This window comes from Motacilla alba, chromosome 11 (assembly GCF_015832195.1).
Source record: "Motacilla alba alba isolate MOTALB_02 chromosome 11, Motacilla_alba_V1.0_pri, whole genome shotgun sequence".
Lineage (NCBI taxonomy): Eukaryota > Metazoa > Chordata > Aves > Passeriformes > Motacillidae > Motacilla > Motacilla alba.
In genome coordinates, this window is record NC_052026.1 from 11,853,531 (window position 1) to 11,868,329 (window position 14,799).

The following is a 14,799-nucleotide window of genomic DNA, read 5'->3' on the forward strand; positions in this document are numbered from 1 at the left end:
CCTTGTCTAGTCATTCTCTGGACACCCCCAGGAATGATGACACCACCATCTCCCTGGGCAGCCCCTTCCCATGCCTGACAACCCTTTCCATGGAGAAATTCTACCTGATGTCCAACCTGAACCTCTCCTGGCATAGCTGAAGACCATGTCCTTTCATCCTGTTGCTGATTGCCTGCAGGAAGAGGCTGACCCCCACCTGGCCACATCCTCCTTCCTGGGACTTATAGAAAAGGGATAAAGTCACCCCTGCGCCTCCTCCTCTCCAGGCTAACCCCCAGCTCCCTCAGCCTTCTCACAGGACCTGTGAGATTCTCTGCTGTTCTCTGGACATGCTCCAGCACCTCAAAGTCTTCCTTGAAGTGAGGGGCCCAGAACTGGACACAGGACTCAAGTATTAAGCTCCTCTCAAGCTGATGTATGATTTCTTAGAGTGCAAATTCCAGACACATCAGGACAGTTACAGTTGCTGTGCTGCCATCTCCTGCAGGGAGCAGATGCTCATGCTGCAAGAACAAATTCTACATTTCATTTTGCCCTTCTTTTTGTCCTTTCATCTCAGTGCAAAGCAAAACTATAGATTGTGGTATGTTATCGTGCAGGCAGAGCATCCTGAATCTTCTGTGATGGCCCTGCTGACTGCTGGGCTCCCTTCTTTGATGACATACAATGCTAAGGAATATTTTAATTCATTTCCTTATGGTTAAAAACTTTTTGATGCAGATCTCACAAAATGCAAGACTGAGAAGACACTATTCCATACTTTTAAATTTTTTCTAATTGGTTTCGTGGGAGAATTCTCCCCAGTTCTACAGCCCTGGTGCAGCAGCTGTGGTGACCAGAAAGTGAAGCGCAGGGGGAAGCGCCTCAGTGCAAGGCAGGGTGGCCGGGCACTGGAACGGGCTCCCGAGGGAAGCGGTCACAGCCCCACACCTGCCAGAGTTCAGGGAGTGCTTGGACAAGGTTCTCCGACACACGGCGGGGTTCTCGGGGTGTCCTGTGCAAGCCCAGGAGCTGGGGGATCCTTGTGGGTCCCTTCCAGCTCAGTATTCTGCGGTTCTGTGTTTGATTGATTGCCACTGTTCCCACTGAGCCGGAAGGCAAGTAGCTAACAGCTTTGAGTCCTGGAGCCAGCATTTGTTACCCAAGCGACATTCCTCAGCTTACGCCATCCTACCTAATTATTCCAGTCATTAGCGGGTGCCAAGAGCACCACCTATTTACATGCGGCGTTTTAGAAAGTAACGCTCCGCACGCCGCGAGGGAATTCTGCTCCCTCGCTCTGACGGGGGCCGTCTGCGCTTTGCGGGAGGGGTCACGGGAGCGGGCTCGGCTCGGCTCGGCTCGGCGCGGCTCGGGCTCGGGCTCGGCTCGGCTCGGCTCGGCTCGGCTCGGCTCGGCTCGGCTCGGCTCGGCGCGGCTCGGGCTCGGCTCGGCTCGGCTCGGCGCGGCTCGGGCTCGGCTCGGCTCGGGCTCGGCGCGGCTCGGGCTCGGCTCGGCTCGGCTCGGCTCGGGCTCGGGCTCGGCTCGGCTCGGCTCGGCTCGGCTCGGAGCGGGGCCCGGCGGTGGCGGGACCGACACGTGGCACCGCGCCCCGCGCGCGACCCCGCCCCGCGGCGCGCCGTTGGCCGCGTCCGATTGGGCGCCGAGCGCGACTACAACTCCCGGCAGGCCCCGCGGCGCGGGGAGAGCGAGGAGGCCTCTCTCTCTCTCAGTCCCTCGGTGGCACGGGGCGCTGTCGGTGCCGTGACGTCACCGCGGGAGGGACGGACGGAGGACGCACGGCCGGACGGGGGGAGGACCCGGCGGGGCGGGGCGGGCCGGGGCGGGGGGCGCTGCCCGGGGCGCGGCGCGGGGGCGGGTCCAGCCGCAGCCCGGAGTAGGCGCCCGCCCCCCCCGAGTGACAGAAGCGCCCGAGCACCGGAGCTCGCGCTGGGGCCGCAGCCGCCGCTCGCGCCGCCGCCCCGCCTCCGGCCCCTCCGCCGCCCGGTGTTATGCGGCGGTCCTGAGGGGCGAGCGCAGCCCGGCTGGACCCGGCGCGGCCCTGAGGGGCGACGGGGTCTCGCTGCGCCTCGCCGGCCAAACCCATGACTACGGCAAACTGCGGCGCCACCGACGAGTTCGACTTCAGGCTGATCTTCGGCGAGGACGGGCAGCCCGGCCCCGGGCCGCCGCTGGGGCCCGCAGGTGCGCCCCGGGGCCGGGGGGGTCGGTCGGGTTCCTGTTTTCCTCCGAACGAGGCGGGGAGGGCAGCGGGGACTGCGCCGGCCCCGCCGCCGCGGGAGGCGGCAGCCCGGGGGGAGCGGCGCCGTCCGTCCGTGCCTCAGGCCGCGGCCGCTTCCCGGCGCCGCTCCCGTTCCTCCCGCGGGACGCGGGGGCTCAGGGGCGCTCGGCCGGGCCTCTCCCCGCCGTAACAACTTTCTTTGGGAAAAGAAACCCAAGAGCTCGCATCGTGCGGGAGGAGCCGCCCCGGGCGCGGTGGCGCCGGCGGGGAAAAGGCCCCGGGTTGGATCTGGTGGCCTCACGCCCCCCGAGCCCGGGGAGCGCGATGGGGCCGGTGAGGGACAGGCAGAGAGCAGCAAAGTGTTAACGGGGCCGGAGCGGGGCAGTGTTCGGGCACTTGCGATTAAAAGTTTCAGCCGAAGTGTTCCCCGTATATAGAACATCCCAGTGACTCCAGTGTGTTCTGCACACTTTGTGTACGTGTGCATGGGCGAACACCGCGTGTCGCGATGTGATGGTTCTTTGGGTCCGTGGGTACAGATGCACGCATACATCTCAGAGTGCTTCCATTTTACTTTGTTTTGTAGTACTGGAGCCTGAAAATCCTGTTTTGAAATGCTCGTATTTCTTGAAACTGCAGAAAACAAAGTATTCCCTGTGAACTGTGGCGTGAAGAATCAATAAGGACCAGCTGTGCCTTGTTTAGCTGTACCAGAGTTTGATGGCTGCGTGCTTTATTTTCTAACATACTTGAAATAAGTTTTAATTGGTAATGGGCTGTCTTAATGTCCAAGTGTTAGATGGTAAGATAGCTCTGAAACACGGCTGTATCCAGGCTAAATGATGCAGCCATGTTGTTTGACTCGGTTGTCTGCCAAAGTTAATTAGAAAAAAATTTGTTTGATACAGTCTGTGTGAAAGCACTCAGGATTAACTTCTTAGAAAATCCCTAACTTTCTTGATGCTCAGATTTAATTTGCAAAATCGTTCAGATCAGGGAAGGCTTTGTCTATTTTCCGTCTCAGTATAATAGCAGATGGTGTGTTTTGTGAAGGGGACCTGAATTTTGCAATCTAGATAAGTGCGTTACAGTACTGTATGAAAACAATGGAAAACATGTGAACAAATGGCAACAAAAATAATTTTGACACCCCCATTTCTGTTATTTTGACATAAAACTGGTTGTCTGAACTATGTTCCTTTATTGATGATAGATGAGAATGAAAGAACAAGTTTCTCAGAAAACTGGAAATAACTAGTGTGGTATCAACTCACTGTTATATTTGTGTCTGGGTAGCAGTCCTTAACAAGCAGTGCAGATGTTACTCTGAATACAGAGAATTTTCCATGCTTGAGAAGTCAAAACTATTCTTATGTCAAATTTAAAAATGTGATATTTGGACCATGAACTAGTTTGATTGCTGTAGCTCTCAGTAAGAAATTCTGCATCTGAAACTCAAGTAATTTTACTGTTTTGTAGAATTCTGGAGATGATCTCGCCTGCTGTGCACAGATGTGGCCTTCGGGGGAAAGGGTTAGAGTAGGACTCTGCCTTCATGAGTTCTGTTAAAAGTATTGCCAGAGCTCATCTGTTTATTCTGCCCGTGTATTTTACATGTGAAGAACTAGAATTCATATGAGAGGTCTCGTATTGGAAATCTATTTTTTCCCTTACCCCTCTTCCAAATACATTAGATGAACAAAAATAAAAAGTTTTAAGAGCTCCCTAAAGCATCTATTTCATAATCCCACATCACTTCCTTCAGTGGTGGTGTCTGTTGTGCTGCAAAGTAAGCGTAAGGGCATTTTTTTCAAATGTATGCTAATAATAAAACATGTAGGTCACAGGGAAAGTTGCTTAATTTGAAATAAATAATACTAAAATTACTAAGTTTTCCATGATCATGGAGAACACCTAAAAACACATTCTGATCCTTCATGCTTTGTCTCTGAAAGTTTGAGACTGGCATTCTGATGAAGGAAGTGTCTGGTACTAAGTTCTTGTGCAAATAACATGGAAATCTATGTTAATGGTTTCTTTTATACTGAGACTACTTTGGTGTTGTGAGGATTTTATTCTTTTGTATATGTACACATATAAGTTTATACAGTTACATATTTATATTTGACTGTATTTGTAATCAAAAGCAAGGAAAAGTGAGCTATTCTTTCATTTCTTTGAAATACTTTTGATATCTGAATTACTAAGAAAGTGCTAGTGCCAGGCAGTAGATTACCCTTTTTTATGATATTAAAAGAACAGTAAGAGAAATTAAATCAGCTGGGATCTTTAGGTATTCCACAGAACAATTTCAGCAGGTTTCAGGATAGCAGGACTGACACTTGTAGCTTTGTGCTAAGTGGCAGGACTTAAGACCTCTGTTCTGCATTAGTGCTTCTTTGCTTGATCTCAAAGTTCTAGTTCCTGCTGCAGAGAAGAATGCATGAAAGAAGAGGTGTGAAGATGCTTGAAATCCCTGTTGAATTGAATACTGCAATCTTTGCAGCATACTTGGATTGAAATTTAAAGGGGTAGCCTGTTTCTGGTAGTTTTTGAGTGGAGGTAAAAATTTGCTCTGGTAATTGCTAAATTAAAGATTCTCAAAAGCTCTTCAGCTGCTTTCGAGTGGATGTTAGGTACTGAACAAGAGTTTCTGCAAGCTCTTGCTTTCTGTTTCTCTGATTGTTCAGTGTCCCTGTCCCAAAGAACAAATAAATTGTCACTTTGGTTTTGTAGTGTTAAGCACTAAAAGCATTTGGTACAGGTCTAGGTACTGATGAGCTTCATCTTTTTACGACCAAGAAATTCAAGCTTCCAGTGCCCAAAGGTAATGCTATAGATCACTCTGAAGTGAACCAAATCTCTTTAATGTGCTCTTCGTTGCAAAAGTTTGGGTAGCTGCAGTAGCATCCAATTGCATCGTGCCACCTTGTATCAGCTGCATTTGAAATGTCTAAGTCAGCACCTGCATTACAGCGTGTTCAGGTCCTCCTCAGTCTGCTAAAAGAGACTGGCATGCAACTGTCAGTGACAGTGTTTGATGTGCCACCTGGTTTGGTCTTTTTGATGAAGAGACCTTTGAGATGTAATATGTGATGCTTGGGTAATTGAATTAGCTTGAATGCTTTTGTAATGATGCCCTGATTCCCTTCTTTTGCAATACTATTCAGTGTAATTCTGGGGAATTCGTCTAGAATTTATTAGGTAATTAAACTGCATTGAGTTTTTCACACTGCTGAGGACACGTTTTACTTTTTAAATGCCAAACTTCTCAAAATGAAAGCAAATATTAGTTGCTATGATATTTTCTGAAGTTTTATTTTAGGGGTTCATCTTCTCTTTTAAAGAATGAGTTTTTACATGGTAAAAGCAGTACTGGAGTAGATACTACTAAGCTGGAAATTTGGGATCTCATAGGGTTCTGTGTCATGCAAAACTATATCTTACTGGTATGTGAAATCAGAACTAACTTAAAATTAGAGGCTGCAAACTGTTCAGTATTCAGAAGATGAGGAGTTACAGATGAGTTATTGATGATGCTGTTCAGCATGCTGCCTATAATGTTCCTTTTATTTCTGATTAAGGGTTCTAAAAGCTAAAGAGGGACTAATGTTTTGTTACCCAGTGAAACAGAGTAATACGAGTTTCACCCTAGCTTCTACCTTTTGTTCTTGGGTTATGAAGTAGAGAAGGAGAAATTAATAGATCCGTGTAGGTAATCTTCCCTGGTTGAGTTTGTTTATTTGCTTTCCCACAATATCAGTGCTTTAAAAGAACTGATCAAACTACCCTCCGTGGACTTCAGGTTCATAGTATTTATTTTATTTTATTGGAAGCCACGAAACAAGCTGAAAACGAGTTCTTTGTATTTCCTGTGACTTAACATTTGGTTAGGTAATACTATTTGGTAATCTTGTTACAAATTATTCTTATAATATTTCTTACTTTTCTTCTGAAGAGTATAAAAAACATCCCAGTTCTGTGATGAATTTAGTGACTGTTGAAAACATCGTTGTGAGCTGCAGCCTCATTCTGCATAAAGACGCTACATATGGATTTGTAAATCAATGAAAGAGACAAATCTCTACTCCTGTTCTCCTCTGAGATTTTTTTCCTTTCACTTGGACCTGGTGGGTTATTGGTTTGTTACTGGATAACACAACTGAAATACACATTTTGCCATAGTGACTATCAGAGTAATACCTGATCTTTTCTTTTAAAGGTTTTCATGTCAGACCTTTCTCTGTGAGCATCCGTGAGCTGCTTGGGCTGCTCAGCAGTTGTCTCCTGCCCACATAGCAAGTGCTCTGAAGTGATGATGGGTGCTGGATTTTCCCTCAGCTAGTTCCCTCAGGGTTCTCTTGTAGTGAAAACTGGCACTATGTATGTATTATTTCATTTATGTGTGTCATAGAAGTCTTAAAACCACTGATTTGTACTGAAACACCGTCTCAATGCTAGTCTTTATAGCTTTGCCTTCATCATTAATATGTGAAGTATCCTTTTTCCCTTCCTACAAGTGCATTCATGACTGGTATTGCTGTCAGGGATTGTTGGTAGAGAGTAGAAAACAGTCAAAGCTGTTGACGAGAGTTTGCAGCGTGGTTGAACTTTTTGTTCTTTTCCCCAAGGTTGTGATTAAGGTAAATAATCTTAAGAAAGTCAAGTTGTGGTAGAAAAGAGAGAGTAGTCTTATAATTAGTTTGAGTGGAAAATGAAGGGCTGGATACTGGCAATAGCTGTGAACTTATGGTGTGAGTTGACTGAGGATTGCTCTTGGTGAAATTTTTTTTTGTGCTCAAAAGAGCACAAAAGAGGTGGTCCAGAATTGTTGCAAAGTTTGCTTTCCCTAGCTGAGTAAGAGGAGCTTGTGAGACATCTTTTGAAGTCTTTTTATCAGGCTACCTTGCTCACCTGTATGTTTCACTTGAAGTTTTATTAATTTTTAAATTATTTTGATTCTGTTTAGATTTGGTTGTCTATATAAATAGGTAGGAGAGAGTCTTTGCACAAGATGGTAACTGTAGTTAATATATATAATTTGAGCCATCCATCTAAATTCAGCTGTCTGTGCTGGTCTGTTAACATTTGCTATACAAAAGAGTGCTCATGTGGTTAAGAATAGGATCAGCTGGTGCAACTCTAACAAAGGAATGAATGGATAAGTTACTTGAATCCATTTATTTTTTTCTCTCTTAAAAATAAATTACACTTTCTAACAGAAATATTTATTTGATAACTGAGTATTAAATATATAGTGATAAACCACCACTTGCAGGAAATTGAGCTACTATAATTTTATTTTACAAGCTGCTGGATGCTGGTATCTGCATGTAAAAGATTGACACACAGGGACACAATGCAAATCAGTCATATAGGCTGTGGTTATATAAGCTGCTGATAGAGGGGAGAAGGGAAAACTAAACAGCTGCATCTGACCAAAACCAGAGGGTCTTATGACTTCAAGATAGCTTAGAGAAGCCCTGAGGAAGAATTGAAGGAGAATGTGGACTGAAGTGGTATCAATGGAGTCAAGGATTGCCTGGCAATTAAGAGTAAGAGATCAAGATGGTAATCCTGGCAAGTTGACATGTTTGAGTATGTTGTGATTTTTCAGAGTATTTTGGATAAATTAAATCCTGCCTATTTGAATGAAGCTTGACCAGGATGATAATATTCAGTGAAAATACCAAAATATTTTGTGTGGTGTTGCAAAGCAGTTGTAGTTGCAGCTAATCTAATTTAATAACTTTTCTGTTTTGGCAGTATGGTTTTGTGATCACTACATAGTGCATTTAGAGTCACTAGCTAGTGAGTCACTATGTATTGCAGGGATTTGAAAAAGGTCCCCAGCTTGACAAAATGTCACTTATTTTGTTTGTGAATTCATAGTTGCACATCACTCTCTGTCCCCTTTCCTCCCAATTGAATTGTGTGCAGAGTGTAAATGAAAACAAATCCTGAGATTTGGGATGTGGGACATGGTCAGGGTACAAAAGCATTTGGGCTAGTGCTCTTGTCTTACATATTTCAGAAAATTATAAATTTCTTGCTGTTTCTCAAAGTAAAAAGTAGCCCTCTGCTCAAAAACATGGCAGTCCCATTACTTTGGTCTGTATTGTCCAACTGGAAGCAGTTTGTCAGATGCCACCTGAAGTGTAGCCAGCTCAGTAATGCTGCTGTGAATAAGAGAGAATAAATTCAAATAGATGGGCCTGGGTCAATAGTAAGCAGCAGTTTGGCTGTTCACAGCAATAACGTAAATATGGGAGTTGTTGCCTCAAGCTGCCCTAGTGGGCCGGGGAGTACATAGAGCAGACTTGGCAGAGAGCCCAGCCAGTAAAACAACATCCAAGTCCTTGCATTTGTCCAGGCATGCCATGTGGGTTCGAATGACAGTGGAATTCAAGATGAGTGAAATGATCAGTAAGGCTAAGTAAAACTGCAAGGCAGCAGCAAGCTTATTAAGAAGCCAGCATTCTCTTCTACTTTTAATACACCCATCTGTGAGTGTTCTTGTGAAATATTGGCAAAAGGGAACATTAAAAAATCATGGAACTGTTCAAAGTCATTCAGGGAAGATGAATTTGAATCTGAAGCACTGCAGGTCTGGTGGAAGGAGAGAAGAATGAATTTTCTGGGGATCTGACTACAAACTCATGACCTTTCAGCAGTAAAGTCATGAAAATAGAGTTCTGTGTGTGGTTTGATTTGGTGTTGTGGGGTGATTTTCGTGGGCTTTTTTAAAGCAGAAACAAAAACTTCGTTTGAGGTTGCATGAAAGATGTTTGTAGGTAAAGACATGAGCAAGTACTTAATTTATTAATACCAGAAATGTAGTATCATATTATTTATACTAATATTTAGATTATTAGGAATTGCATGCTTAAAAATGGCCTCTCAGGCTGTACTTAGAAGATTAGTCATCACTTCTAAAAGTGAGAAATATTTTTAATATAGAAAAAATTCTTGAAAGGAGTTGAATATTTCTGCTGTTTTCTGGGTTTTTTTTAGCGGATTGATGGAGAGGGTTAATGAGAATCTTCATGTTTTAGTGGCTGCTAACATTGCTTTTTTGGAAAGAAATGCTGTGAAAAATGTTTTTTTAATCCCATATTTTAATGTTTTTATGGTTTTGGAAAAAATGGAAGGATGACTTACACATACTTTCAGAGAGGCAGTATTTGCTCTGTGCTGGAGAGGGAAGGAAATTGTGACTGATTGTAGTTGGGCCAGGGCAGAAGCTGTCACCTTTTAACTGAAGTTGTTTTACAGAGTAGCCCTCTGTGTCTTCATAGCCAAAATGAAAGTGTGACGGAATGACAAACTGCTAATCCAGTCATGTTGCATTTATTAACTGTTAGTGACAATGACTCATTGCTTTGATGGCTGCATAATGGCCTGTAATAATATCTGCAGTGATGTATAGCTGCTCACGCGTATCTTTAGATGCTTTCTAGAAGTTGTTCCCTAAGTCAGGGATGCGAAGGAGATGAGGAGAGAGGAGGTTCAGTAACTGATTACAAAAGGCTTTAATAGTGTCATTTGGGATAACTGTATTCAAACAACAAGGCCATAAGGAAATACATTATTTAATCCAAAGAACTACTAAGAAAATCTGTCAGCATTTTGTATTTTGCATAGCTTCTTTAAATGACCCAATCTCTGTATTTCATCTGTGTAATTAGTCACGTTTAGTCTTTTGAGTGCAAATGCTGCTGTCCTTAAATTGCCAAGCTTTTTGTGTTAGGGGCAGGAGTTAGGCTGATGTACAGCATGTGGTGGTACCTCCACTCGTGCTGGAATAAACACAAGCCATTTAGGACTCCGGGAAGGGATGTGAAGTTACTCTTGGCAGAGTCATGAGGCATGCTAATATCACCATCTCTGTATTTTGGGGTGTCATTCTGAACCTTGCTGAGAAAAATGGTGTTTGTGCTCAGCTTCAGCCTCCTCTTGGCTGATTCGTGTTTCTGCCTTTCAGTGTATCAATCTAGCAAAGTGAATTCAAGGTGTTTCTGATTCTACATTCATGTGGGCAGATGGGAAAACAAGGCAGTTTCAGATTGTCGTTCTGGCTCATTACAGTTCTTTGATATACACAGCCTTTGAATTTAATGCACTTGAAGTCCACATTTAAGCTGCATTATAAAATATTGGTGAAGAACTGTAATAATTGATGGTTTGAAATACTGAGTTAACTCTGTGCTAGGAGTGCCGCTGTGAAATGGTTTGCCCTCTGTCATGCAGGCTGGCTGCAGCCGTGCAGTGTAATTTGGCCGAGGTGTGAAGAGCTCCCAAACGAGTTTGTTCAGATATTATTGATACCAGTTCTCAATATCTGTGTCGTGCTCTGTTTGATAATCAGAAAAGGGATGCCCCATTTCAGTCTCCCCTCCACTGTGTAACTGCTCCCCATTCAGACATCTTGCCTTGGCTTTCTGCTCTCCTTTTCTACCAGTTTGCACAAAGACCCTGGTTTGTGTCACGGTACTCTCCTGTAAACTAAGACACACGTTTTCTTGTATGCTCCTGTCTATTTTCTTTGATATGGCCCTACTTAACACCTTCTGATTTTGGAAGTTTGGTTTCTGCTCAGTGGTTGCTTCAGGACTGGAGCAGTGAATGGGCAGTGTCTCTGTATAGAGCAGCAGGTTGCTGTGAGCAAGGTCGTGTTAAGGGGTTAGGTGAATTAGGAGAATTCCTAATTCACCTAACCTCACCTATCCTCACCTGAGGATTCACCTCCTAATTCACCTATCCTCACCTGAGGATTTCAGTTCATTCTGTTTGAATAACTGGAGAGCCTTTTCATGGAGTCTGTTGGTTTTGCCCCCACAAAGGAAGAGTTGTGCATGGTAAATTGGCCCACAGTAGCAAGAATCTAGGCAAACCTGGCCTGCTGGCAATTACAGCACATGGTTAATTCCCTTGTTTCCTTCACTCAGTTATTTGCCTAATCTTCTCACTGACCAGTCTGCTTCCAGTGGGTCAGGCACAGCACACCAGTTTGGGAGTGATAAGGCTTCTCTCAGATCTCATGTCTACACATCTGAAATGCTCTGGGGTTGCAGGGCTGCAGTTCTTTTGCAGACTCTATGCCTGATCATGTAGAATAAGATAGTTCATCTTCAGAACAGCAGTGTCAGATGGCTGCTCATACTGTGTGATAGTACCTGCTGTGCCCATGCACTGTGCTGTTTCCAAAAGGCTGTACACTAATATCTCTGAACTACTGGGTCATGTTAAGATTACCTTTGATCTGACAGTGAATGACAAATGAGGCTTCATCAAACTGGAGGGCAGCAGCTTCTGTTTTGTCTACAAGGTTATTATGCAGTGAAATACCGTGTCTTCTTGAATGATATAGCCACAGATTAAAAATAAGAACCAAAGAGGAGCCCACAGAACTTGGAGGCTTCTAAAGCAAGAAGCAGATTTTTTTTTTACCTATTATGAGTATTAATGAATAATCCTTAAATATTGAATTTAAGGCTTTATAAAGTTATCATTTGAAGACATGCTTCACATCAACTAGAGACAGCCAGAGAGCTGGAGATGGCACAGGTATAAACACTGCTTAGCGCTTCCGGTTGTTATTTTCTGTTTTGTAACTGAGCTAAGAATGACTAATTCTTGTTGAATCTTACAGTTACAGTTACACGTTGAATTCTTTACCTGCCTGGCACAGAACCTTTAGCAATGTATCTCAAAGCTGTTCTTTCCCTATTTGAACTTTAATTTCATTACTTCAGTGTGAAGCTGGATGCACACTAAGACAACGGTTCTAGTTTAAATGCGTACCAGGCTGTGGCCTAAGGGTTTATTTAGTTGCATGCTAGTTTTTATTTGATAGTGAACACCTGCAGTTCCTGTCCTGGTTACTTATTTCCTCCCATGTCCTAAAGCTTGCCATTCTGTCAGTTGTATATATACAGGTGTTAGTGCACTGTAAATATGATTGCCAAAATCATCTGTGTTAAAAGAACGTCTCTTCTCAGTTCCCCTCCCCCTTTGTGTGTGAAGGTGTGTGGGAGGGTGGTTGTTGCTCAAAAAACCTTAGTGTAGTTACACCCCAAGAGCCAGTATGTTCTTATTTTAGTCAGTGTCAGTTGTAAACATTTGATATGCTGGATTATTCTCTTGTTTAAACTGCTTAAACTATTGCAGCTTCTTTATTCTTCTGTATTTCTACAAAGAATAATGAATTCTTATCCAGACTAGAATTTGGAAAAGATTCATTGATGAGCTCCCACTTTTGAGAAGGTTTTCTACATTTCCAGTATACCTGCTTAAAAAAAGAAAATGAGTGAAATTGTGACTGACACAACAAAACGGCTTCTGGTATACGTGATTGACAAAAGTAAAATTCAGTTGTATCCTTTTTTGTGTAATCTGACTTGACCATGAAACAGAGCACAAAACCATCGAAGAGAGTGAACTGCTTCATAAAATGAAAGTTGTAAATCATCCCTTTCTGAAAACTTAAACTTGCAGTACTGCTTCGTGTATTGCTAACTTTGGTCTAGAAGATGTTTCCCTCTACTCCACCCTGCTACCTTAATTTTTTTTCACAGTACCATATTTGGCTTGCTAGTCAGTTGTACTCCTTATAAACTAATACATTGCTATATTTCAGTTTGGGGTTGTGGGATTTTTTTAAGCTGATGTTTAGGCTTGAAGGAAGTGTTTCTGGAGAACTGATAGCTTGTAATGGAAAACTGGAGTTAAATATCCAATTGTAGAGCTTTAGTGCAATAGGATACCAAGAAGAACTCTCATCAATTGTGCTTTTAAGTACACAAAAGAAAAACTATTGATTATTGACTATTTTGGGTTCCCTGTGAAGATCAAGATGCCTCTTTCATCCCAAGAAATACATAAACTTGTGCAAACCTGCAGAGTAATGAAATAAAAAAAAAGCCACATATACTTTTTGTCCCTTTTTACAAATATTTTTGTAAACATTGTGTTCAGAAAGAGATAGTGGTAACTGTCATGACAGAAGTGGAAAACAGAAGAGTTGGTCACTCTTTTTAAAGCTTGTGAGACAGACTTGCCTGAGAACACACATGATGTCTGTGTCAATGTTCATGTCTTTCCTCATGCTATTTAAAGGACTTGATTGCTGATCCTGTTTTCACAGTAGTAGTTTTATAAGACCTAGGTCAAGTTGCACTTTCTTTGTACCTTATAGCAACTCCTATTGTCTGAAAATGTTTGTTTATGGGCTTGTAAACTTACTTACAATAATAAAACAGTTTGGGTAATTCTGGCACAAGGCTTGTGTTCAGACATTTGATAGTAATTGACCTTCCTTCTCTGGAGAAATCTGGCTGAGTGCACAGCTGCACATGTGCATGTGCCAGTACATCACTGGGGAGTGAACAACTGGTGGGCAAGCATTGCTAGTCCTAAATGTGCACTCTGATACAGCAAATAGCAAGCAAAATGCACTTTAGAAGCAGTTGTTCTGGATATTATTTAATTATATTCCCCAGTTAGACAGCTTATGTTGAAGTGTAGTTAGCAGCTTAGTAAGGGATGAGCCAGCATTGTTTTAATGCTGAACAGGAGCTTCTGTACACGAGGCTGTTTCCAGACAGTAGCAAATGTACATTCAAAATGAGCAACCTTCTGGTTCTCATTGACAGTGGATGACACAGACGCCTGATGTAAGATTGCAATGAAAGTCTGCAGCTTTATTTAGCTTATACACTGTGAATATAGAGCATCTGCTCATTTTTGTGATCCCTCAGTAGTGAACCTGATCTCAGCAGGGTGACTGAGAAGACTGGAAGAAGAGTCCAGTAAATTTCTAAAGACTCATGGCTTCTCTGTGCTTCTCAGTGGTAAAATTCTTAGTAAGTAAAAAGAAAGCTGAGTTTCTTTCTATGCCATTTGTCCAGAAGATCTCCTTTGATTGTAAAAGAAAATGTGTTTGACGTGGTTTGTTCTTCGGAAACAGTGACTTGTTTTGTTTCTTTGTCTCCTTTAAAATACTTACTGGAACAAATAAACTATTAATACTACTTCTAAAACTGCAGTTGAACTTATTGGCCCATAATACTTCATTATTTTTTAACCTTTTATTGAGTCCAGTTTTCTTGACTCTGTATTGCTGTTGTCTTTATTAGCAGTTTATTCTGTTATCCTTAGTAAAGCAAAAGCATTTAGCACACTTGCCTTTTCAGTGGCATGGAGGGATTTGAAGTGAGTGGTGCTACTTCTCTTGGTCTGTGTATTTTGCTGTGTCTCTTGACCAGCATCTTGCCCCCATGTGCTTGCAGTAGTTTTTGTGTTCTACCTTTGTAGTCTGCCCTAGTTTCTGTCTTGAGTGCTTTCATATATTTTATAGTCAGTGAAGGCCTCATGACTTGGCCAACTTCTTTATTGTCTTTCCTTCCCCGACAGGATTGTTTGGATGTAATAGCTCTCCTATTAAGTAACCAGATTTCCATAACTCCATTTTTTCCCCTTGGGCTTCTCCATAACTCTTTTTTCCTTACACTTGCCTATTGTGAGACTTTCCTTTGTTTGTTTACGCTCTGCTTCTTGAAGCCCTGTGTTGGATTTGT

The 14,799-nt window shown here is 43.2% G+C and overlaps 1 protein-coding gene across 2 annotated transcripts in view; it reads left to right on the forward strand.

Annotated features, from left to right (window-relative positions):
• Positions 1-1,743: 1,743 nt before the first annotated feature.
• Positions 1,744-14,799, forward strand: part of NFATC3 (nuclear factor of activated T cells 3) — a 64,693-nt gene continuing 51,637 nt past the window's right edge. For both annotated transcript variants that reach the window (XM_038147899.1, XM_038147900.1), the window contains exon 1: positions 1,744-2,184. In XM_038147899.1, coding sequence (XP_038003827.1) covers positions 2,085-2,184 — 100 coding nt within the window. In that variant the 5' untranslated portion in view covers positions 1,744-2,084. The remainder of the gene's footprint in view (positions 2,185-14,799) is intronic.